Source organism: Xyrauchen texanus, chromosome 3, assembly GCF_025860055.1.
Source record: "Xyrauchen texanus isolate HMW12.3.18 chromosome 3, RBS_HiC_50CHRs, whole genome shotgun sequence".
NCBI classification, from domain to species: domain Eukaryota; kingdom Metazoa; phylum Chordata; class Actinopteri; order Cypriniformes; family Catostomidae; genus Xyrauchen; species Xyrauchen texanus.
This window is the reverse complement of record NC_068278.1, coordinates 27,157,546-27,181,151: the sequence shown is the minus strand read 5'-3', so window position 1 is coordinate 27,181,151 and position 23,606 is coordinate 27,157,546. Positions and strand designations below refer to the sequence as shown.

General features: G+C 37.9%; 1 protein-coding gene across 2 annotated transcripts in view; it reads right to left on the bottom strand.

Moving 5' to 3' along the window:
- dnajb5 (DnaJ heat shock protein family (Hsp40) member B5) overlaps nt 1–23,606 on the bottom strand; it is a 30,196-nt gene that overhangs the window by 5,915 nt on the left and 675 nt on the right. Inside the window, exons 1-3 of one of the 2 annotated variants that reach the window (XM_052098351.1) lie at nt 23,515–23,583; nt 18,599–18,854; nt 12,738–13,369 (exon numbers count right to left, since the gene is read on the bottom strand). In XM_052098351.1, coding sequence (XP_051954311.1) covers nt 12,738–13,369; nt 18,599–18,809 — 843 coding nt within the window. In that variant the 5' untranslated portion in view covers nt 18,810–18,854; nt 23,515–23,583. Of the gene's footprint in view, nt 1–12,737; nt 13,370–18,598; nt 18,855–23,514; nt 23,584–23,606 lie in introns of those variants that run through there. The other variant, XM_052098341.1, reaches the window with a different exon arrangement.

Below are 23,606 nucleotides of genomic sequence, written 5' to 3'. Positions count from 1 at the left end.
GAGAAAATTTAGAAAATTAATGAAATTTATATTTTCATTAAAGTATGAAATACTAAGCTACAAACTAGTAATTGTATTGTCGTGTCATTCATACCAGGGATGATCTGATTAATTTCACAAAATTATAACAGTAATTAGAACTGTATTTGTTTTTATAAAAGGCTTGTAACATACTGATTAATAAAGCTACATTTAGAAGAAAAAATGCTATGGTCTAAAGACACTTTGGAACTGCGTTAAATTATGTGGTGCCTCATGTGTACTCGCATTCGGAGAAAAGAGGTAATGCGTTCAGAACGGGACAGGGCATAAATGAAGCATTTTTGGTGCAAGAGAAAAAATTCAAGCATACAGCATAGAAAAAAGTATTTACATGACCAACCAAACCAACATGATCACACGGGAAGTCGGCATGTTGTTTCCGAGAGGTCCAGTACCCTAGGATCGACCACATGATACTGAATCACTGACAAGCGGCATCTACTCTCAGACATTTTTGCATTGGTTCCAGCATATTTGCCTTCCCTTGTGGCGTGACCAGAAGTGTGTTGCATCAGCAGTGTTGAAGACCTGGGTTTGGGTCTCATGTTGAAACCAGAAAGAAAAGTGATGGGCACGATTCAGAGGTTGCATTTTTCCCTCTAACGTTACATCTTTACTCCTCTGATGTTTAGGTTTTGGGTTGGAGGGCACATTTCCTCAGTGATTTCCTCTTGACTGTATTAAAGCTTGTACAGCTAAAACAAACAACTCGCTTCACAACTCAATTAATGGCCTCCATCCATGGAATTTACACCCAGAATATAGAGCTCACACATGCCCATACAACCAACAAACTGCTTTGTCCACTAGGGGCAGTGTTTTGAATTTGGGTAAGCACAGAACGATTTTAGCTTTAAAAAAAAAGTCAACCTATTGTTTCCATTTTCACTGTGAGATCAGTCTGGCCAAATCCTGCTCACTTTATCAAGGTATCCCACTGATTATTGGACACCTTTGCTCTTGGAATACATATCATGACTGTGAATCACCCTTTTCTACAATGGCATTGGTAATTGAAAACTGCTGTGTCCAAACCACCAGTTGTCAGCATAGAGATGGCTGCCACATTAGCTGGATTGGCACTCACATCATTTTACAATAGTGTAACAGCATGCGGCTCACCACTTGTCTGAGGTTGTTCACCTTCAAGCCCATGTCCCACTGAACTGCCAGAGATGCCAGGCACCCTTCATGATGGGAAAATTTGTGTCGCTACTTGGGAGCACAAGTAGCCAAGTCATTTGAACAAGTGCCTGGTTTCTTCTGTTACAAGCATTTCAGTAAGAAATCTTTTGTGATCCATTTTTATTCATTGTATTAATTATGCTAGTGAAATGTTGATGGCACCCTCTATTTTTAAGTCACTGTCTATATGTGTTAAGAAAATAATTTAAAATATTAAAAAAAATGTGTTCACTTTCAGCTCCTGGATCTTAGCTGAAGTTCCTGACTGTTAAAGATCAGGATATTAAATTGATTAATTCAAGACTTTAAAAGATTAAGGATTAAAAATTGTGCATTGAACAGCCTAGAGTTATTGCATTTGAGCTTATGCTGGAGAAGCTTTCGTGAACTTTCTGTGAATACCAAGCAAAAACATTGCCAGACAGATCTGCTTAGCAGCTGTCTCAAGACACAAGAAAATGTGTTAGCAATGACATCAGCTCCATCCTACAGGCAGCAGCAGTGTGGGCTAGGAGGATGGGAGGCAGGGGTAATCATGGAAAAAAGGCAGCACTAATACTCTTCAACAGTTGACAAGGTGCCAGCCATCTCCTCGGATGACCCAATCTGTAACTTTGGCTGATAATGTTGTTTCCCAAACTGTAACTAGGCTTAGGTGCTTTCACACAAGGCTGCTTGGTTTGAACCCACATTTGACTGAAAAGCACTCCCCCTGCCCCAGATGGTCTCTGTTACCATCATATTATTTTGGTCCAAACCGCAGCTTGATCAACATAAGTACTAATGTGAGTAACTAGGTAGGTAGTGACTCAGAAGAAAAAGCCAGTTAGCTCCACGGTATTATTAAAACACTTGTCTCTTTGGATTTACCACCAAAACTTTACATGTACAGAATGTTACTTCCATTTGTCTGCCATGGATACATTGAATGTGCAAAAATGAGAAGAATGTTAATGTTAGTCTCTAAAGGCGATTTATTTAAAGACAAAAAGGTAAGACAAATGCATTATATCATGATAATTGTAACCGAGGACATGCAAAGATGCCAATTATATGTCATCAATAGTGGTTCACTTCCCCAATTTAGTATGATTGCGTATATATTAGCAGCTAACTGTACCGCATTTCACATGAATATACTCCAGACCACCTTTCAAACAGATCTGGGTACACGAATTCGGAAAACAGAGTTTACATCAACCAAAATTTAGCATCAAACAAACCCGGGTGTGCACAAAAAGTGCTAGTGTGAAGGCACCTTTAGCTTAATGTCCTAAAACAAGGTTCCTGTCTGAACTACTACAGACATATGAAATATTTCTGCCAGTAGGGGAGATCAGGGAAAAATGACATAAATAATAAATGTAACATGGATAATACATTTTCGGATAACAAGATCATATAATTCCTTATGGAATAACCATTGTGTTTTTCATAAAAAAAAATAAAAAATAACTAATTAGTACATTAAATAATGACGGCCATTTATTGTAATTTTGTAGTCGAGTACTCTAACACAGAAGATATTGAGTAATTGATTACATGAAATTTGCAAAGTGCACTCACTACCCATACCAGGTCTTGTGAAACTGGCATGTGAAGAATGTATTTGTTAGCATTAACTGTTAATAAAAAGTGTGGATGAAGGATAGCTTTTAAACTACTTGTTTATTTCACTGATGTTTTACATTTAGAAAGTGTCTCTTTGGGGTTTAATGTTGATTTTATGTTGTTTATGTGTAGTCTTCTTGATAACAAATAAATGTTGTGTTTTGTTCAGACTAACATTCATTATGTACAAAAAAATCAGTGGTGGACGAAGTACACATACCATGTACTTGAGTTAAAGTAAAGATACTCAAGGTAAAATAATACTCAAGTAAAAGTAGAAGTGCTGCCTTTAAACATTCACTTGAGTAAAAGTACAAAAGTATTTGCCTTCAAATGTACTTAAGTATCCAAGTACTATGATTTTTTATGGCCATAATGTCCTATTATAATTTGTCACAAGACTCTTGCTTAACTCAGTCTACATGAAGACTAATGTCACTCTTGGCACACCAATCTATTAATAATATGACATTAATTAGTCAGATGTGTGTGTGTGTGTGTGTGTGTGTGTGTGTGTGTGTGTGTGTGTGTGTGTGTGTGTATATATATATATATATATATATATATATATTTGAATTGAATACATTTTTTGTGTGTTTAATTTCGGAGGGAAGGGACTGTTCCCATAAGGTATAATACATTTACAGTATTTACTGTATATATTTTTCTCGAGTGTCTATGGTCATAATTATTAACATCCTAATGTTATGATACATTCACATAAACCTGCACAACGCCATTAAATATATATATATATATATATTCTATGTTATGGGAGCAGCCAATTTCCCTCCAAAATTAAACACAAAAACGTATTAATGCAGTGTTTCTTCTACTCTCCAGAAAAACAATGCTATTATATGCAAGTCATTTTAGTGTCAACATAATAAGCAATGTACATTATGCGTCAATATTTACCGATAATTGCTGCAATAATAGCTGCTGCTCTCTGCCCCACTTCAAATCATTGGCAACGCAATTTGTTTGGAACTATTGAGAGCTACACGAATCACGTGACCGCCTGGCGGCGAGATCACTGTCGCAACCGTCTATGTTCGCAACTCTCATATTTAACGGCTCTGGGGTGCGTTTCCCGTACAACGACGTAACTTGCTGCTCCACTACCGTAGTACGATGCACTGTTGAAGAAATCAGCTTGCTAGTCACGACTGTTTCCCGAAACCGTATTGTCGCAAATTGGTTGTTCAACCACGTTGGTTAATGATGTCACACATGTGGTGGAGTAAAAACTACTTTTAATGAATCTGTTTGCGATCGAATTAATGCTAGATGTTTTGCTATAAATTACGGACATGTCATCTGAGGACTATCTCATATTTTATGCTTTATTTCCAGATTCAATCATAGGCTCGTTCTTACGCACTAGAGCACGTTCACACATGCACACTCTTCAAAAACGGTGCTTTAAATCTATTGACAAACTAAAAGACATAAAGGACATTTGTATGTCTTCTAAATAAAAGATACTGATTGTACTGAATGTCATCTTGCTTATTTGGCTCAAGATAATAATTTATTAAGCCCACATGTTATAATAACAAGAAACTCTGCTTCTAACCACAGGTCGAGAGTTGGAACGATGGTTTCGGGAAACACCGACTCGTTGAACTATGATGATAACAACGGAACTTGCGACCATAGTTGGCTAACGATGCTTTTGGGAAACGCACCCTGGTTCGGCTTAGTAGATGCTGCCAAGGCAAGTTCAAAAAAAGCGCGCGCACGCTGTACTGTGATTGGTGGCTCGTTTGACCAGTTACGTTTTTATCCACTCATAAATAAAAAGGAATGACTGATTTTGAAAATGTAGTAGAGTAAAAAGATATTTGACTTTGAAATGTAGTGGAGTTAAAGTAAAAGTCTCCCCAAATTTAAATACTTCAGTAAAGTACAGATACGCAAAAAAGCTACTTAAGTACAGTAACGAATTACATTTACTTCGTTACTGTCCACCACTGACAAAAATGTACCATTACTTGTCACTTTATTAGGAACACAATGGTCCAAATAAAGTGCCTGATGCGGTGATCTACTTTTGACGCTATTCTGCTCATTACAATTGTACAGAGTGGTTATCTGATTTACCATGGCCTTTCTGTCAGCTCGAATCAATCTGGCCATTCTCTGTTGAACTCTCTCATCAACAAGGTGTTTCAGTCCGCAGAACTACCGTTTTTTGGTTTTGGCACCATTCTGAGTAAACCCTATAGACTTTTGTCAAAATCCAAGGAGATCAGCAGTTACAGAAATCCTCAGCCCAGCTGGCACCAACAATCATGCCACCTCAAGGAGGTAATTTTTTCATTAACACAGATAATGACTGCTGACATGTCAAAGCTTAAGGCTGCACATTTTTTTTACAATTATCTCTGCTTTCCCCAACCAAGTTTGCAACTTTTTCATCTGAATCACTAGTATGATATACAGAAGTTCTGCACAGGAATGTTGTATTAAGGCACAATGCTCAAATTAGCAAATTAACTTGTTGATCCAAGATCACATTTTAAAATTAGTATTAAATAATCCAGTTGTACACTGATTTCATCATGTGGCACTTTAGTACTGCTATGTAATTAGTAGGTAAATGGGCACAGTATGGAAATCATCAGCATGCAAGGACCATGCAGCTGTTCATGCTTTTTTACCAGTATGCACATTAACATGAAGGCAATTAAAGAAACTCAGATTTCTATTTAAAGAAGGGCCTTGGGGTTGCACCAGAGAGTGACCCTAAATGACAACTGATATTGTAATGGATACAAGGTGCCCCAAAGAAAAGTCCAGATCAACTCTAAATATGTGCATTTACAATAAACAATCAAATAAAAAATTGTGTGGCAATTTGCCATCAGTTTGCATGAGATGGTACCAGATGGCAAAACAGTTTGTGATGTTCACTGGCACTTATCAAGTTTCATTCTGGGCATCTAATGAGCGAGACCTTTAAAAAGTAAATCACTGATCTGAAAACATCAGATCAGTGAATAGCACCCAACCTTTACATTGAATGTACATTGGTTCTGAGCAGCGTTGGGGGTAACACAATAAAAGTAACACGTGTTAAATAATCAGATACATTTTTTGAGTAACGAGTAAAGTAACTCAATATTTTTTATATTAGACTAATATCGGAGTTACTTTTTAAATAAACGCATTGATTTGTACACATCTACTGTCCCTGTATTGTGAGAAATCAAGAATAAAAGTGTGCAAACTTTGAGGAGGAGATGTAGTGTATGATTGGTATTGTTGTTATATAGAGTGTGAGGCCAGAGACTATTTAGCAGATGAGATGAGTCACTTCTATTTAAATGAATGGGAGAAATTGGAATGCCCAACCAAGAATAGCTAGCACCCACAGTCAGTGGATATAGAAAGGAAGTCCCGCCTCACAGGTAAAAGAACCAATCACCTTTTAGATACAGACAACACCTGTCAATCAACTCGCTAACACCCATTTAGTGATTTAGAGTAATATGAGGTCAAGAAGAGCTACTTCCTCGTAGTGACCCCTGGGCAATGTCTCTGACGGCAAAAAGCTCTTCAAATCGAAATTACACTGCAATGCTTACCAGCAATGAATTGTACTCCGCAAGAAGAAAATAATTGAAGGGTCTTAGAACCTACATGTCTGTATCCGGCAAATTAATATGGAAGGCCTAACTAGAGCCAAATGCGTGGTTATTAACCACCTGGCTCAAGAGCACAATGCTCAAGTGATCCTTCTCAAGAGACTCACACCAAAAATGACACCAATATCAAGATACATGGCTACCACCTCACAGGTGCCATCCATCATGTGCACCATGGAATGGCTACCTTAGTAAAACTTGACAAAAATGCAAAGCACGTTGCCCAATCACAGCACAAAGATACTACACAGTGGATTGCAATTGAAATGGAATGCTTTTCTATTGTCAACATTTACAAACCACCTAGTACCCAGTTCTCCAGTCTTCAAAGCTACACGCATCCTGTCATCTATGCTGGGGATTTCAATTGTCAACACACCAACTGGGGCTATTGAAAGAGCACACTGGAAGGCAAGGCCCTAGCCAACTGGGCATCCATTCAAGGCTTAACTTTGCTGTTCAATAAGAAACAAGACAACATATTCTTCTCTGCCAGGTGGCAAAGTCGAACACACCTGGACTTGGAGTTTTTCAGCTCAATAAACAAACACATGCCTTCACCACCAGAAGTTTTCTGAATTTGCAGCAGAGACCAGTGGTCACATTCCACCCAGCACTTGTGACACCAACTCCAAGCCGTCCATCCGCTCGCTGGAACTTCCAAAAAGCAAATTGGACCAAATTCACCAAAGAAACCAGCCCCTTTCCACTTAAACTTCCAGATCCAAACTCAACTGATGTTAACGACTCATACTCAAGGTTCTGCAATATGATTATCTCCACATCTAACAATCATATGCCAAGAGGCTTCCGAAAGACCTACATTCCCAGCTGGGATAAAGAATGTAGCAACCACAAAAGAAAGAGTCCAATCCATCGGCTCCCCTCTAAGAGTATACCTGCACAACAAAAGGAAACAAGAGTGGAACAACATGGTCTCTGAAATTGACATGAAGCACTCCAGTAGAAGAACCTGGCAAACCATCAACCGACTGACTGGCCAAAGCCATAAACCACAAATCCAAAACCAGGTTAAAGCCAAAGACATCGCAAAGGTGCTTGTTGACAATGGCAAACCAACCCACATAGACAAGCAGTTTGCCAGGAAAGTTAAACAAGAGATTCAAGACAGCTGGTGAGCCAGCTCAGCAGATGATAACAGTCACAGCAGATTCACCTATCCTGAACTGATTGCAGCAGTTTCCACCCTCAAGGCAGTGAAAGCTCCAGGATCTGATCACCTGCATCCTGAACAGCTTACCCACCTCTCTGCACCTGCCTTAGAACTAGCATTTTTCAACAACTGCCTATTACTAAACAAACTGCCTAAAATCTGGAGAACAGCAAAAGTCATCGTTATTCTTAAACCAAATAAATCACTTGATGAACCAAAAAGCTATTGGCCAATCAGCCTCCTCGGAAACAGCTTCAAGCTTATGGAAAGGCTAATATACAACAGAATAAGCTCTATCATAGACCATCATCTCCCAATTAACAAGCAGTTTTCAGGCCAAATAGATCAGCAATCAACCAGGTCTGTTGTATGGTTGATGATATTGAGGGTGTTGTTTTGTGGACTTTTATTCATTTTGGCTTAACAGCAGCTTATGACACGGTCTAGCATAAAGGACTATGTAGCACAGAGGAGGGTGGGGCCGGGCCAGAATGACGCATGTCCAGACCCCAATCAGCCCGATGAGGTGAGCAAGGGATAAAGGCGACCAGAGATAGCAGTTTGAGGAGAGAGAGAGAGAGAACTATGGGCAGCTGCCCTGTATGTGTTTATGTTTGTGTGCTTTTGTTTAAGTTTATCATTACACTATTATTTATATTGTCAAGCCGGTTCTCGCATCCTCCTTGCCCATCTTAACCCCTTTACAGACTCGTACTCAAACTGCTTTTTATCATCCCAAACAAGAAATTGGTCTTCTTTATCCAAGAACTAATCTCTGACAGATAATCTACCTTAACACTGGGCAATGACACCTCCAGGAAATTCTACCTTAAGAATGGCGTCCCGCAAGGCTCGGTGCTGGCGCCAATGATGTTTAAAATCTACACAGCTGACCTGCTATGTACAACTGCCAAAAAGTACATATATGCAGACAATATCACTATAATACATTGCTCTACAGACATCAAAGCAATATAAACTACATTATCAAATGATCTGAACTGCTACATCAAAGACGTAACTTAAAACTTAAAAACTTAGCATCACCAAGACAGTAAGCAGCATTTTCCACCACGCCAATCGCCTTGCTAACATAACAATCAGTGTCAAGTGCAAAGACAAAACTATCCCATTTGAGAAAAGCTGAAATATCTAGGCGTTGTCCTTGATCGCTCACTGACCTTCAAACAACATCTTGAACAAACAACAGCAACATTTAAAGCAAGGAAATACCTCCTGTGAAGACTAGCTGGCATTAGCTGGGGTGCAAATTTCACCATATTACGCACCTCTGTGCTTTCTCTAGCCGCTAGCTCGGTAGAAGAGCACTGCTCTCCTGCCTTGCACAACAGTAGCCACATGAAGGTAGACACAGCCCTGAACAACAGCATGTGCATTATCACAGGGTGCATTAGATCTATGCCCACTGAGCTGCTACAGATTCTCAGCCGCATCTCTCCACCAAATCTTCGCAGAGAAGCAAGTTGCATCAACCTTGCACTGAATGCCTTGAATGACCCCAACCACCTACTGCACGATGCCATCTGCAAGCGGAACACCACGATCCTCCGCCTAGAAAACCAGCACCCACCATCTAACACAATGAGGTGCCTTATGAATGAAGCAAATAATGACAATAGCACCATTTGGGCTAACAAAAATTGGCAAGATGTGTGGAATAATAACAACCTCAGACTGAAACAGTTTATCAACAAAGTATCTAACAAACCCACGGGAAATGACGTACCCAGAAAAGTCTGGGTCATGTTGAACCGACTAAGAACTGGACATGGTCATTTCCATACCACCCTACACAAGTGGGGTCTCACTGACGACCCAATCTGCGACGGATGACTACATTCTATATTCCTGCTCCCATTTCAGGTGCCCCGGCAACTGAAATATAACAATGTAATTTCTGGATGTTAAGCTCATACGAAAAGAATAAGTTCAACATTCGGTTGAGTGAAACGAGGTTGATTCATGTGTTAATACGCACTGCACTAAACAATCTGTAAATGCTTTTAGGCAGAGGGATTATAAAACTAGTCTTCCACTTGCCACATCATGATACACAGGGTGAAATACTCACTCAATTCACTGAATTATGCAGCCAAACTGCTCCGTGTTACAGCTCTCTGTAACTCGGAGAATAGGATAAGAAAAGCTGACTCTGGATCAGTGGCTCCGAGCAATGTTCTACATCGATTGTGTATGCAGGAAAATGTCTTAGTTTCTAAAAAGATTCAAAATTTTTGTTTTATAATAAACATGTAGTTTGATTAATGAAATGCATAGCATAGCAGAAGAGAAAGTGGCTGTGAGGAAAAAAAAGTTCCTTTAAGGAGTAATAATATAACGAGTTACTTTTAAAAGTAACATTACCCAACACTGGTTCTGATGTTCAACACTTACACTGTTGACCTGAAAATCTTTTAGACACATTCTTTGAAACAGCTGACATCACAAATTGAGATGCTGCAAGAAGGCAAGAAAGGCAAGAAAATGTAGCACTCATGGTATGACCATTAATGACAGTGTGCTTTGAGAAACATCAGGGTCATTCAAGACTGGCATTAAGGCTATTTCTGGTGATACGCTGATAAGCTGTCTCTATAAACTGAGTTTATTAACAGAGTCGTTTTCTAGGTCACTAGTCAAACAGAATATATGCAGGTTTTTTTATCCTCGCTGGGTCATCTCATTAAAATCTCATTACATGTATGCTACATTGATAGAATATATAAATCATTACTTTGATAAAAAGTCAAATCTTGTGTCAGCATTTGATGACTTGGGGCAGAGTTTTCTGAAGCTTTAAAGCTTTTCAACTGTTTAATATGGACAAACTAGAAGCGAACTATATTATCTAAAATTAATATGAAGTTTTCTGGTTACAGGGCATCTAGGATTCTATATTAAATGTGCAACCGAAAATGCCATGCCCGTCTCAGTCACATGACAATCATATCTGTGCCGTCAACCGGCCTTCTTAAAACGAGGATTCTGTGCTTTGGTGTATGACACTGCACCATGACATTCCAGCACTCTCACACTGAAGTGGCAGTGAGAAAAAAATCATTTGAAAATCAATCATGACTTTGAGCAATGAAGGGACAATACAGTCAGTAGGCATGATGGGTCCTATGCAGACAGCTATGTAAATCTATGCTATGTAAGTCAAGGCATATTTGAAGGCTGACAGGCTTGAGATATATATATATAAGGGCTGTCTATTTAACGCGTTAATAACATGCAATTAATTTTACAAAAAATAACGCGTTAAAAAAATTAAAGCATTTCATCGCAATGCTTTCCTGAGACATTCAAGCTTGTGGTACCACCTGTTTATTCCAGAGGGCAGTAAGTGAAATTTCAGCTGTGTGAGCAACACGCAGTTTATTACAGTGAACAAAACATGAACAACTCTTCAGCGGACAAACAACATAAACGTGCGAACCAAGGGATCTCAAGATGTGTTTAAAGATTGAGTATTAAACTATATGTTCAGGTGTTCATTGACGGGTCCTTAAACAAGCCCTCATAATAAATCTCCTACTGATTGACAAATTCAATTGTGAAATGGATTGCTGTGAACTGTATGCCAATGATTGGCATACAGTTCACAGCAATCCATTTCACAAGTGATGTGAAACACCAACAGTAATCATGCTAAATTGCTAATTTGGTACTAGAAAATCACTTACCATTATATAAAACACAGTTGAAAGATATTTGGTTTATCAAATGAAGCTTAACATTGTTTTTGAGTTGCCACAGCATGCAATAGACTGGCTTGTCTAAAAGTCAATATTAGATAAAAAAAATGTAAAAAAAGAAACAGCTTTCTCTAGAAACTCATCAGTCAATCATTGTTTTGAGGAATGATGGCTATACACATTGCTTGAAATTGCCCAAAAACAGAAGATTTCATATGAAGGTGTACACTACAGTCTTCAAAGACAAAGCACAACTGGTTCTAACAAGGACAGAAAGAGATGTGGAAGGCCAGATGTAAAACTAAACAAGAGGATAAGTACATCAGAGTATCTGGTTTGAGAAATAGACACCTCACATGTCCTCAGCTGACAGCTTCACTGAATTCTACCTGCTCAACACCAGTTTCATGTACAACAGTAAAGAGAAGGCTCAGGGGTGCAGGCATTATGGGAAAGATTGCAAAGAATTGAAACAAAAACAAAAACAAAAGATTAGAGTGGGCAAAGAAACACAGACAATGGACAACAGATAATTGGAAAAGAGTGTTTGGATCTTAACCCCATTGAGCTTTTGTAGGATCAGCTGGACTGTAAGGTGCGTGAGAAGTGTCGGACAAGACAGCCACATTTATGGCAAGTGCTACAGGAAGCGTAGGGTGAAATGTCACCCGAGTATCTGGACAAACTGACAGCTAGAATGCCAAAGATCTGCAAAGCATGGAGGATTTTTTGACGAGAAATCTTTGAAGTAGTTTAAGAAGGTCTGAATTTATTTATTTTTTAAATTGTAATAGTACTTTTCATGTTATTAATGTCCTGACTATACCTTGTGATCAGTTGAATGCCACTTTGGTGAATAAAAGTACAAATTTTTTCCCATAAGAGTAAAATCTGTACATTATTCCAAACTTTTGGCTGCCAGAGTATATAATAAAATTTTTCACAATGAAATGGTAGGTCAGAAATATTGTAGGAAAATAAAATCACAATATAAACAGCAATAATGTACATGGAAAGAATAATGCAGCAGAGCAGGTTAACAAGGTCAGCACTTATTTTGGGCAGGGCTTATACCAAATTACGTCCTTTAATTCACCCTTTAAGTCCATGTAAATAAGGGCACAAAGGCTAAAGGGTGGTCCATTGTTGAGACTGCAGTAAACCGGTCTAATCTAAACCTGGGTCGGTCTATTCTTGGGATACAGCAGCCAACTGATAAAACAAACATGTCAACTTGGACTGCAAGTTAGTGGAATAAAAAATGCTGTCAATGCACAGTGAAAAATGCATAGTGGAAACCAAATGGACTAAAAACTGATTGTATCAAACTGATAAACATATAAAACCACATACCTCCTTAAGACTGATCTTGGCTGTATAAATGATATTGGAGCTGTCTCTTTTGAAGAGTGAATGCCCTTTATCCTTGAGCACAAATGCAATATCAGCAGGAATGTTCTGAGGTGTCTCATCACCTTCTTTGGGAAAGGTGATCTTGGTCCCTTCCTTCCAGCCCCTCTTTATAACAATATTAAGGATCTTGTCCTCTGTCCTCATTGTCCTTCTGTCTGGGTTCAGCCGTCGGCGAGTGATTCTCATCCGTTTGGTACATCCATGGAAGATCTCCTCTAGAGACACTTTAAGCTCATGTACCACCGGAGGATCCTGTACTTTCCTCCTGTTGCCTCCTGCATGCAAGTGCTCAGTACGGTGCCTTCGACCTCCACCATTGGTACCATTGAAGCCAAAGTGGCTGAAGGAACTGAAAGGATCATCATCTCCATCCATGTCAATGTCCATGTCATGATCGCCATGGTCTGCAAAGCCATTAGTGGTTCCCCGCTGAAGTCCAGAGCCAAAGAATATATCAAAGGGATTAGAGCCTCCAAAGAAAGAGGCAAAGGTTGCATGTGGATCTCCATGGAAGGTGTAGTGATATGTAGTCCCTTGTCCACTAGATGAGCCTGTCCCACCTGTTTTCAAACCTGGGTGGAAATACAGAGGGGGGTACAATACATCAGGGATTTTTCTGCATTATATTTTTAGTTACAGTTAGTTCTGCCTGAAGTTCCTGCAAACATCAACAAGAATGAGCATCAAAATAAAGACAAACTGTTTTAGACATTTTTGCCACCTCATTAGGATTAATCTTAAATAAAGTTTTTTTTATATAACTTTTGGATGGATGAAGCCATATTCAGGGCATCGCCGGTGGGCACAGCTGTGTGGGAAAAGTGGATTTAGGACTGCGGTCAACTCTGATAAAACCTATGTTTGAGCAACTTCCTGTAAAACTGTTAACTAACAAGAATGACTTTATGATTATGGCATAATCAATACATTTTTAGATAAGAAGATCATATAATTTCATCCTTATGGTATATTCATTGTGTTTTTCCTAAAAGAAAAGTTTGTACATTAACCAAGGATGGGCATTTCGATTAATTTTGTAGTTAAATGAAATGTATATTACATGAAATGTATATCTTATTTAAAAATCATCAATTTGCATCAACAACATCTAGATTCAAAAATGGAGAAAAAACGAAGAAAAACCCCCCGGAAAAAACAACAAAAACACTTGCGCTCACATATAGAAACATACATTCCAAGGTCTTCTGAAGTGATACAATTACTTTATATAATGACAGAATTTCCTTTCTGGTTGAACAATTCCTTTGGCAATGTCATGCATCTACAGCGCCAACCAATGGATTGAGTTGTGGCAAGGTTTAAGTGAGGCAAGCGCTTTCATTGCTGCCCATGGCTGGCGAAGGCACATAGAAAAATCGAATTGCAATTTTTGAGTAGTGTTTTTTACTAGTCGAATATTTAAAGCTGAACGAGTACTTGATTAATAGATTTCTTGTGCACATCCCTAACATACACACACAACCTTGTTAGACTATGATATCAATACTAATTGACAACAGAAAAATAGATAATCTGTCCACAACTTTTTATAGGATTATATTGACAACCTTACAGTACATAGACCCACTATAAATGTAAAACTGAGAAGGACACCAATTATCAAGTGATGGCTTACTTAATCACTTAAAATGGAGTAGTATTTCATGTAGTCTGCAACTGCTCACACTTCACCATTTTGAGGTGTAACAGCTCAACAAAAGACCTGCCAAGTCTCTCTTTCTCTCTCTCTCTTTTCTCCCACCCCCTCTCAGCCTGGATACAAAAGGAATGATAAAAGAACATGGGCGCAAATCGCTGGGCAGAAACAGAAGCACTCTTAACAAGAACCATTTCTCATTTCTATTATTATCCCTTTATTGGCTTCACTTGGTGTTCTGGTACTGAAAAATATTTAGGAAAGGACATGTAGTTGAAATATGGGGGAACAGAGGATTATGAGTTACTGCAAGATGAATAAGTCCCTCGTGCACTTTTGCTCCAGTTAGATTATAAGCTCTGGTGTGTGATTTGAGGTGGATGGTTACAACAAGGACTGACTTACTTTACTGCCAAAGTTTCCACTTCACAAATAATAGAAATAGGAGGTAATGTGTGAAAAGAGCAGGTAGTTGGGGCTCATTTGGCCCCGCCTCTGCTGATGAGAAGAAGAATTACACAGACAGTCCAGATGCACTCCAAACAGCTTCAGGTGATGTAGATGGCAAAGTATGAGGGCATTATTCAAAAATACCAAATATCTAAGTACAGAAGCACTCTCATTGTGAAATACAGTGGAGCCGGAGCTGCTGTTCCCTTAAGCAAAACTTGCATGTCTGAGCACCTTTATAGGAAACACTGCGCCATTATATCTTTAATGCATCTTTTAGTAAAGTTCAAACAATACGGAAGCTGATCATGTAAATAAGTACAAACACCAAAACTGGCCTTTCTCAGTGTGGTCAGTGCCTCTTCTATGAGTTGTGCAAAGTGAGAGAGATTGAAACTGCACCCGGCAGATGTACACTCTGGCACGGCTACACTCGTCCCTGGTGCACACTTGCTCCAGTTAGATTATAACGCGATGAATCACCACAAAGTGAATCATAATACATATATGTTGCTGTGTGTATCTTATCGTGAAGAAAATCGGCAAAATGCAGCTCTATTAAGAAGAAAGATTTCGTTTTTTGAGAGTTAAAGATTAATTGAAGTGAATAAAAAGGTGAGAGAGAGAGAAGTCTTCTCACCTTTACACACTGCAACAAAATACTTTTTTTGATTTGATGTTTTGGCTTGTTTTGAAATGTGAATGTCTAAAATTCCTTTTAAATAAAGTACATTTACTTTATGAGCAATACTGCAGAAGAATAATGAAAAAAACACTTGATAACAGGATTTTTTGCAGTGATTTGTTTTACTGAATTAAAAGTTAATAAAAAGTTATTTTTATTCCTTTAATTCAATTAATGTTATTTAGAGGTATTTTTAAAATATGATTTTGTATTCGTTATTACGAGTAAGCACGTTTAATACAACCTTTGGTTAAGGGCTAATGATTAATCATTGCAATAATCACCCAAATAGTCGAATAGGGCTGCAACTAATGATTATTTTGATAATCGATTAATCTAACGATTATTTAAAAAATTTATTCAACAATTCAGCGATTAATGCAACGATTAATCATTACCTCTCAACTGATTATTCAGCTTGTACCCCAACATAAAAGGTTGTATTACACCTGCTTACAAACGTTAAAGAGGACAAAATCATCTTTTAAAAATACCTCTAAATGACATTCACTGAATTAAAGGGGGGAAAATACTTTAAGTTTAATTCAGTAAAAATTTTACTGCAAAAATCCTATTGTTATCAAGTGTTTTTTTTATCAAGATAAATTTACTTATAAGATATTTAGACTTGCTTTAAGAGAATGTATCTTAAATATAAGTGTATTTTGTATACAAGTGTATTTTTTCAATTGGTTATACTTCTGCGAGTGCAGTAAAGACAAAATATAATTATATTCAAGATATATTTTCTAAAAGCAAGACTGATTATCTTATATGCTGCTTCTCAGGTTTTTTTTAGATATTTTAAAATATTTGTATTTTTAATATTATATTCATCATTCTCAGATAACTATTTTTTCTGCAGTATATCTGCTAAAGAAAATGTAAAAAATTGTAGATATTTATATTGGAGTTTTAGATATTTATATTGGAAAACAAAACAAATTAAAAATGTTTATTTTGTTGCAGTGTATAATGGAGCAAAGACTTCCTCTCTCACCTGTGTTCACTTCAATCCATCTTTAACAAATAAACAAACTCTCTATTATTAATAAAGCTGAGTATTGACAATTTTATTCACGATAACAAATGCACAGTGACACATATATTATGATTCAATAAGTCTTGAGCATCATGTTATAATCTAGCTGCAGTAAGCATGCACGCTCGTGAGAGGAGCGTCCCCGTGACAGAGTGTTCATCAGCCGGATGCAGTTTCAGTCTCTCCCCCTCAGATCAGGACATTTGTGCAACTCATAGAAGAGGCACTGACCGCACAGAGAAATGCCAGTTTCGGAGTTTGTAGTTATTTACATGTTCTGCTTCCATATTATTTGAACTTTAATAAAGCTATAACGCATTAAATATAACTGCATTTAAGATGTAATGACGGGTGTTTCCTTTAAATTTAAATTAAGATCTTTAATAATCCCCGTGGGGCACAGAAAAAAAGACGCTCGACATGTAAGTTTTGCTCCAGCTCCACAATGAGTGCTTCTGTATTTACTTATTTTGTATTTTTGCATTATAATTCCCTCATACTTTGTGATCTACATCACCTGAAGCTGTTTGGAAGGTTTAGAGTGCATCTGGACTGTGATCTGTGTAATTCTTCCTCTCCTCAGTCAGGCGCGAGCCGCAGTGCTGCTCTCGCACGTCATAATTAGAGTTCAATGTTATCTCAGGTTACGTTAAATGAAATGAAACGCCTATTCGACAACGAAAATTTTGTCGAAAATAATCGTTTGATTCCCAAGGAATCGTTTGATTCCCATTGTATACCTATAATGCACTGTCAAATGTGATAGACAAAAATGTCTGCCGGGTGTCTAAATTACATTTACATTTATTAATTTAGCAGACGCTTTTATCCAAAGCAATTTACAAGTGAGGAGAACAATAGAAACAATTAATCGTAAAGGAGACAGCTGGACGCAACGTGCTGTGATAGTGAGGAAGGTGAAAGACCGAGGTAGAAGAATGGATAGAAATTATACATTCTTGTACCGATTATTTGTAATAAGTCGGCAACATGTAAGGTCCTGGCCTTAAACAGGGTAAGACCTTATATGGTTCAGGCATAAACCGATAGACACAGGTAGATTCATGCCCATGGCGCCAATTTAGCATTGCATGTAAACACCTTTACCGTTATTCATTATCAACTTATCCAAAATGCGCAAGAGTTGTGCGCATGCCAGTTTACATTGGCAAAAGCAGAGAATAATCAAATTATTTCAAATCTCATGTAAACAAGTGTTTGTTTTGTGCATTGCCTGATTTTTCAAATAAGCAAATATTTGGTATTTATCAGCATATTGGTGTGCACTCAGTGTAACTGAAATGACAAATGGTGCAAGGACTGGTGCATTGGATTCTATGATCTAAAAACATCAAGTGATGTCATTTTCAGAATTCTGTACAAACATTGGTCAAGATGGAATTGGAAATCCATCTTTGTCTCAACACACATTTTTATTTTTATCGGAACGGTGCCATGTTTATAGTGTTTGCATTTGTCAGAGTAACTTCATCACCTTTCAGTATGGGAGGGTTATTTTGATTGTTTGGAAAAGCAGAGGTGGTTTAGCTGTATTGACAGTGTATAAAAACAGTGGTCTAGCCACGTGAGCGAACACAAAGATCCTTCTAAGGGCTGTCCTATCTGGTATAAACATAATTATGTATTGGTCCATGAAAGGTCTTGTTGTTCCTAGCACCTGCAATGTTTTTTCTAAATATTAGAAACTCTATTGGCTGAAAGACTGAAAGGGATGATCCCCTATTTTAGTCCACCAATATGTATTCAACACCAGTTACAAACAGACTACAAATACATGGTGTGTGTGATAGACACACCATATATGTAAGTCACGAATCCTCATACAATTAGCTACACAATGAGTATCCTCTAAAATAGTCAAAAAAGAAAAAAAGTATTTAATTATGGCCCAAGGGCAAGTCAAAATTTCTATAGAGTAGATAGTGTATTACACCAACCATACTCACCATCCTCCCCGTACTGGTCATAGATGACTCTCTTCTTTGGGTCACTGAGAACTTCATAAGCTTCTGCTATCTCCTTAAACTTATCTTCAGCATTGGGATCTTTGTTTTTGTCTGGATGAAACTTCAGGGCCATCCTCCTGTAGGCCTTTTTGATTTCATCCTCATTAGATCCTGATGGTATACCTAGGATCTTATAGTAATCCTTGCCCATGGCTTTGATTTACAGATAGCGTCCTTCTAGAACCACCCAAGTGCTCTACAAAACAAAAGTGAAAACAAGGGAGGCAAACAATAAAGTAACTGACATGGATTCAGGATATTTTCAAGACTTCATTGTTGGATAGAAACATTATGGATAGAAACATTATGGATAGAAACATTATGGATAGAAACATTATGAATATTGTGATAACGATGACTTCCTGAAGGGTTCGACTGGTTTTAACAACCACATCACCAAAGAACACAGGACTATAGATTACAGGACCTGACATAGAATATACTGTAGGCTATATACTTATGGTATGAATAAACTTGCAACACAAATCAAAAAGCTTTGGCATTTAAAGTAAAAGCAACTGTCTTAAAGGGATAGTTCACCCAAAAATGAAAATTCTGTCATTATTTACTCTTACTAGTTTTGGTACAACAAGAGAGTGAGCAAATAATGACAATACATTTTTGGGTGTAATATCCCATTAATACTCTGGACTGAACCTGATAACATAATTTGACATGACCAAAACAATTGGCATATTTTCATATGAAGTGGAGCTGAAATCTTCTGGTGCATGCAGTGTTGATGATATTCCACTGGCATTTTGTGTAAAGGGTAATTATTCTTGTCTAGACATGCATATACAGTACACACATTAAACAATCATATTTCTCATAGTGTCTATCTGCACTGTATTTCAGTTGTTTTTCTATGTAAACATCCTATCACAAATAATAGTTTATACTGCAATAAGGTTTGACGTGTTGTGCATTCTGAGATGCTATTCTGCTCACTACAATTGTACAGAGCAGTTATCTGAGGTACCGTAGACTTTGTCAACTCGAACCAGTCTGGCCATTCTCTATTGACCTCTCTCATCAACAAGGCGTTTCCATCCACAGAACTGCTGCTCACTGGATGTTTTTTGTTTTTGGCACCATTCTGAGTAAACACTAGAGACTGTTGTGTGTGAAAATCCCAGGAGATCAGCAGTTACCGAAATACTCAGACCAGCCCATCTAGCACCAGCAATCATGCCACAGTTGAAATCGCTGAGATCACATTTTTCCCATTCTGATGGTTGATGTGAACATTAACTGAATCTCCTGACCCGTATCTGCATGATTTTATGCATTGCACTGCTACCACACGATTGACTGATTAGATAATCACATGAATAAGTAGGTGTATACAGATGTACTTAATAAAGTGTTCAGCGAGTATAAATAAAGCTCTGGAAAAAATTAAGAGACCGCTGCAAAATGATCAGTTACTATTTATAGGTAAGTGAAGAGTAAAATAAAATATTGTCATTTAGAGCATTTATTTGCAGAAGATGCCATGTTTTCAGACCTCGAATAATGCAAAGAAAACAAATTCATATTCATTTTAAAAAACACAACACAAATGATTTAACTTAGGAAGAGTTCAGAAATCAATATTTGGCTTTCATTCATCTTGGCATGCTCTCTACCAGTCTTTCACTTTGCTGTTGGGTGACTTTATGCCACTCTTGGTGCAAATATTCAAGCTCCAGATCATCACCGATCCTCCACTCAATTTCACAGTGGGTGCGAGACACAGTGCTTAAAGGCCTCTCCAGGTGGTCGTCTAACCATTAGACTACCAGGTGGTGGATCAGTAATGATCTGGGGGTGGAAATGGGCAGATTCGTCTTTGTGAAGGACACGTACGTACAATCAATCAAGCCACGTACAAGGATACCCTGGAAGAAAACTTGCTTCATTCTGCTCTGACAATGTTCCCCAACTCTGAGGATTGTTTTTTCCAGCAGGACAATGCTCCATGCCACACAGCCATGTCAATCAAAGTGTGGATGGAGTGCCACCGGATCAAGACCCTGTCATGGCCAGCCCAAATTCTAGACCTAAACCCCATTGAAAACCTCTGGAATGTGATCAAGAGGAAGATGGATGGCCATGCTTGAATGTTTGTGCCAGCAATGTGACAGACTGGTTAAGAGCATGCTGAGACGCATGAAAGCTGTGATTGAAAATCAGAGTTATTCCACCAAATATTGATTTCTGAACTCTTCCTAAGTTAAAACATTATTATTGTGTTGTTTAAAAATGAATATGAACTTGATTTCTTTGCATTATTCAAGGTCTGAAAACTGCATCTTTTTTGTTATTTTGATCAGTTGTTATTTTCTGCAAATAAATGCTATAGATGACAATATTTTTATTTGGAATTTGGGAGAAATGTTGTCAGTACTTTATAGCAGACGCGGCGTCAGCCGATTTTGCCGGGGCTTCAGCCCCGAATGTTTTGAGTGTAGCCCCGAATGTATTTTAAAAAGTTGACTGACAAATATGAAACGGACAATAGCCTATGTAAACCCCCAAAATCATAAGTTGCCTTATTTCATTGTGCTTTGGCTTTGCACATACTGCATACAGCCTGTAAAAATAGACATAGGCATAATCTATCCTATAGAATAAGTTCCTTTGCTGTCGGTAGCCTATGGGCGACTCCGTTTCTTCCTCTCTGTTGAATATGCAGCAGATAGGGGAGGAGCTAGCACAGTCGTTGACATCAACTAACGTTACTTAGTGGCGAGGTAACAGCAGTTAGCAGGAAAGACAGCAAAAATGAGGCTTTGGGGATTTTTCCGAAAGAGGGTAAGAATTCACATTTTTTGGGGTCCTTAAAGTCTGAAGATCATCATCTGGCTGACTTTCACCCACAGTGGGCTAGTTATTATCATAGGCTACGTTAGCACTTGCACCAACATGCTTATCATCGCATTTGAAGATAAACAACAGCTACACATTTTGAGATAAGTGTGCCCAGTTCTAGAAAAGTGTAGGTTACATAACCTTGCTATTGTTCATGCTGTAAGTAGCCAGAAACACTAGTTTTATCCCACTGCACTGAATACTTTCCTTGTTTATCAGGTGTTGTTTTCTCTAAGGATGACCAATAAGCATTAGCATAAAATGTATGTGTGACTTGTTTTGTGATATTAATTTGTAGTAAATATACACTTTGATTTGATTAAATGGTTTTGTAGAGGGTAGCAAAGATGAGCAACAGACTGAGGAGCAGCAGCAGCTGTGCCAGAATCAGGCATGGAAACTGGTAACAATTAATAAGTCACTTTACTTTAGAGAAAGTTAAAAGTGAAATATTGTTTATCCCAATGATCTTAATGAAAGGATTTTGACAGATGAACATTGAGAATTATATACAGTTCGATGCCATGGTGTGTCAATGAACTTAGACTAAAGTTATTCATGTATTGCTTTAACTTAGGATCTTATACATCATTCTGACTATTTATGTAAAAAAATATAAATTATTTATATTCAATATTTTTTTACCTCACTTTACTCACTATAATATAACTCTTTTGTGATGACTTTATGGTAATGTACATGAAAATTCAAGAATCATGATAGATCTTAGGGCAATCCCACTGATCTGCTCTTCCCAATACATTTTCTTCAATGGTACTGGTCTACACTTTGACATATGTAGCACTGTAGTTACGTGCTGTATCTGTTCTTTTGCATCACAGATGATTCAGGGAGGCGAGAGGATGAGTTAGTCGAGGATAGTACTAGAGTGGAAGATTTAGGAACTGTAGAAACAGGCCCAGCCAGAGCAAAACTCAAAGAATACCCTCTCAGTGAGAGAGACAACAGCAAGTGATGAGAGAGACAACAGCAAGTGATGAGAGAGTGAAATATAACAAGTAATGAGAAGGACACCAGATAGACAGCAAGAGGTGAATAGTGTATTTTGTATGTTGAATGTGTGTGTTGAGAGAGAGAGAGTGTGTGTGTGTGTGTATGCGTGTACATAATGTTAAACTAATGTTAACATTAAACACCTTTTGTCTCTCTGGTAACGTTCTGGTGGAAGGAGAGAGAAAAAGACAGCAACACTTGATGGGAAGGGAGAGCGACAGGGGCAGGTGAAAAAAGATTGACTGAACTCAGGACAGTTGTTTTGTTGACATAAATGTAATATACCAATACACAACAGTTCATATTATGTTCTACTAAAGTCTCACACAATTAAGATGTACTTTGACTGAAAGTAAAGAGTTACTGTAAAAATAAAAAAAAAAACTCTTCGAGTGATCCCTGTATTTGCATAAAATGGTCTGGGCTAATCCCCAGATGTCCTTTAATGCTGGAAACGACTCTGCTTTATAGAATGAATCAAAAATGTTAATTTTACTCAAACACATAACTATATTTAGTAAATATATATTTCTGATAATTTTGCAGTGGTCTCTTAATTTTTTTCCACAGGTTTATATATATATATATAAACCTGTATAGTGTATATATATATATATATATATATATATATATATATATATATAGCCCTCAAGGCTACAGTGATCCATTATGTAGACGCCGTGTCAAGACAAAATAATAACTTCAACCTTCAAAAAACGCGTCTTTTATATTCATTGAGCCTCGTCTTGCTTTTTAGCGCAATAACGCTTGCGGTCTGAACGGCCCCTAACACAGACAGAATTTTGCTCAGAGCGGTTTCGTCTCATGCTGCAAGCGCAAATAAGCAGATCCGTTGCTTGTCATCTTTTCCGTTTAGACCGGGGAAAATCCAAAAGATTCAGACTAAAATATACCAAGCCACATTTATTCGACAGATCACGACAGGAGACACCAACAGATTCATCATTCATGTCCATAATGCTCACCAGTTACAGTATCTGCAGAACAGTGATGCACTACATCAAACCCTCTGAGGTATCCCGGTCTTCCTCTCCTGTATTTAATGATGTCACGATGA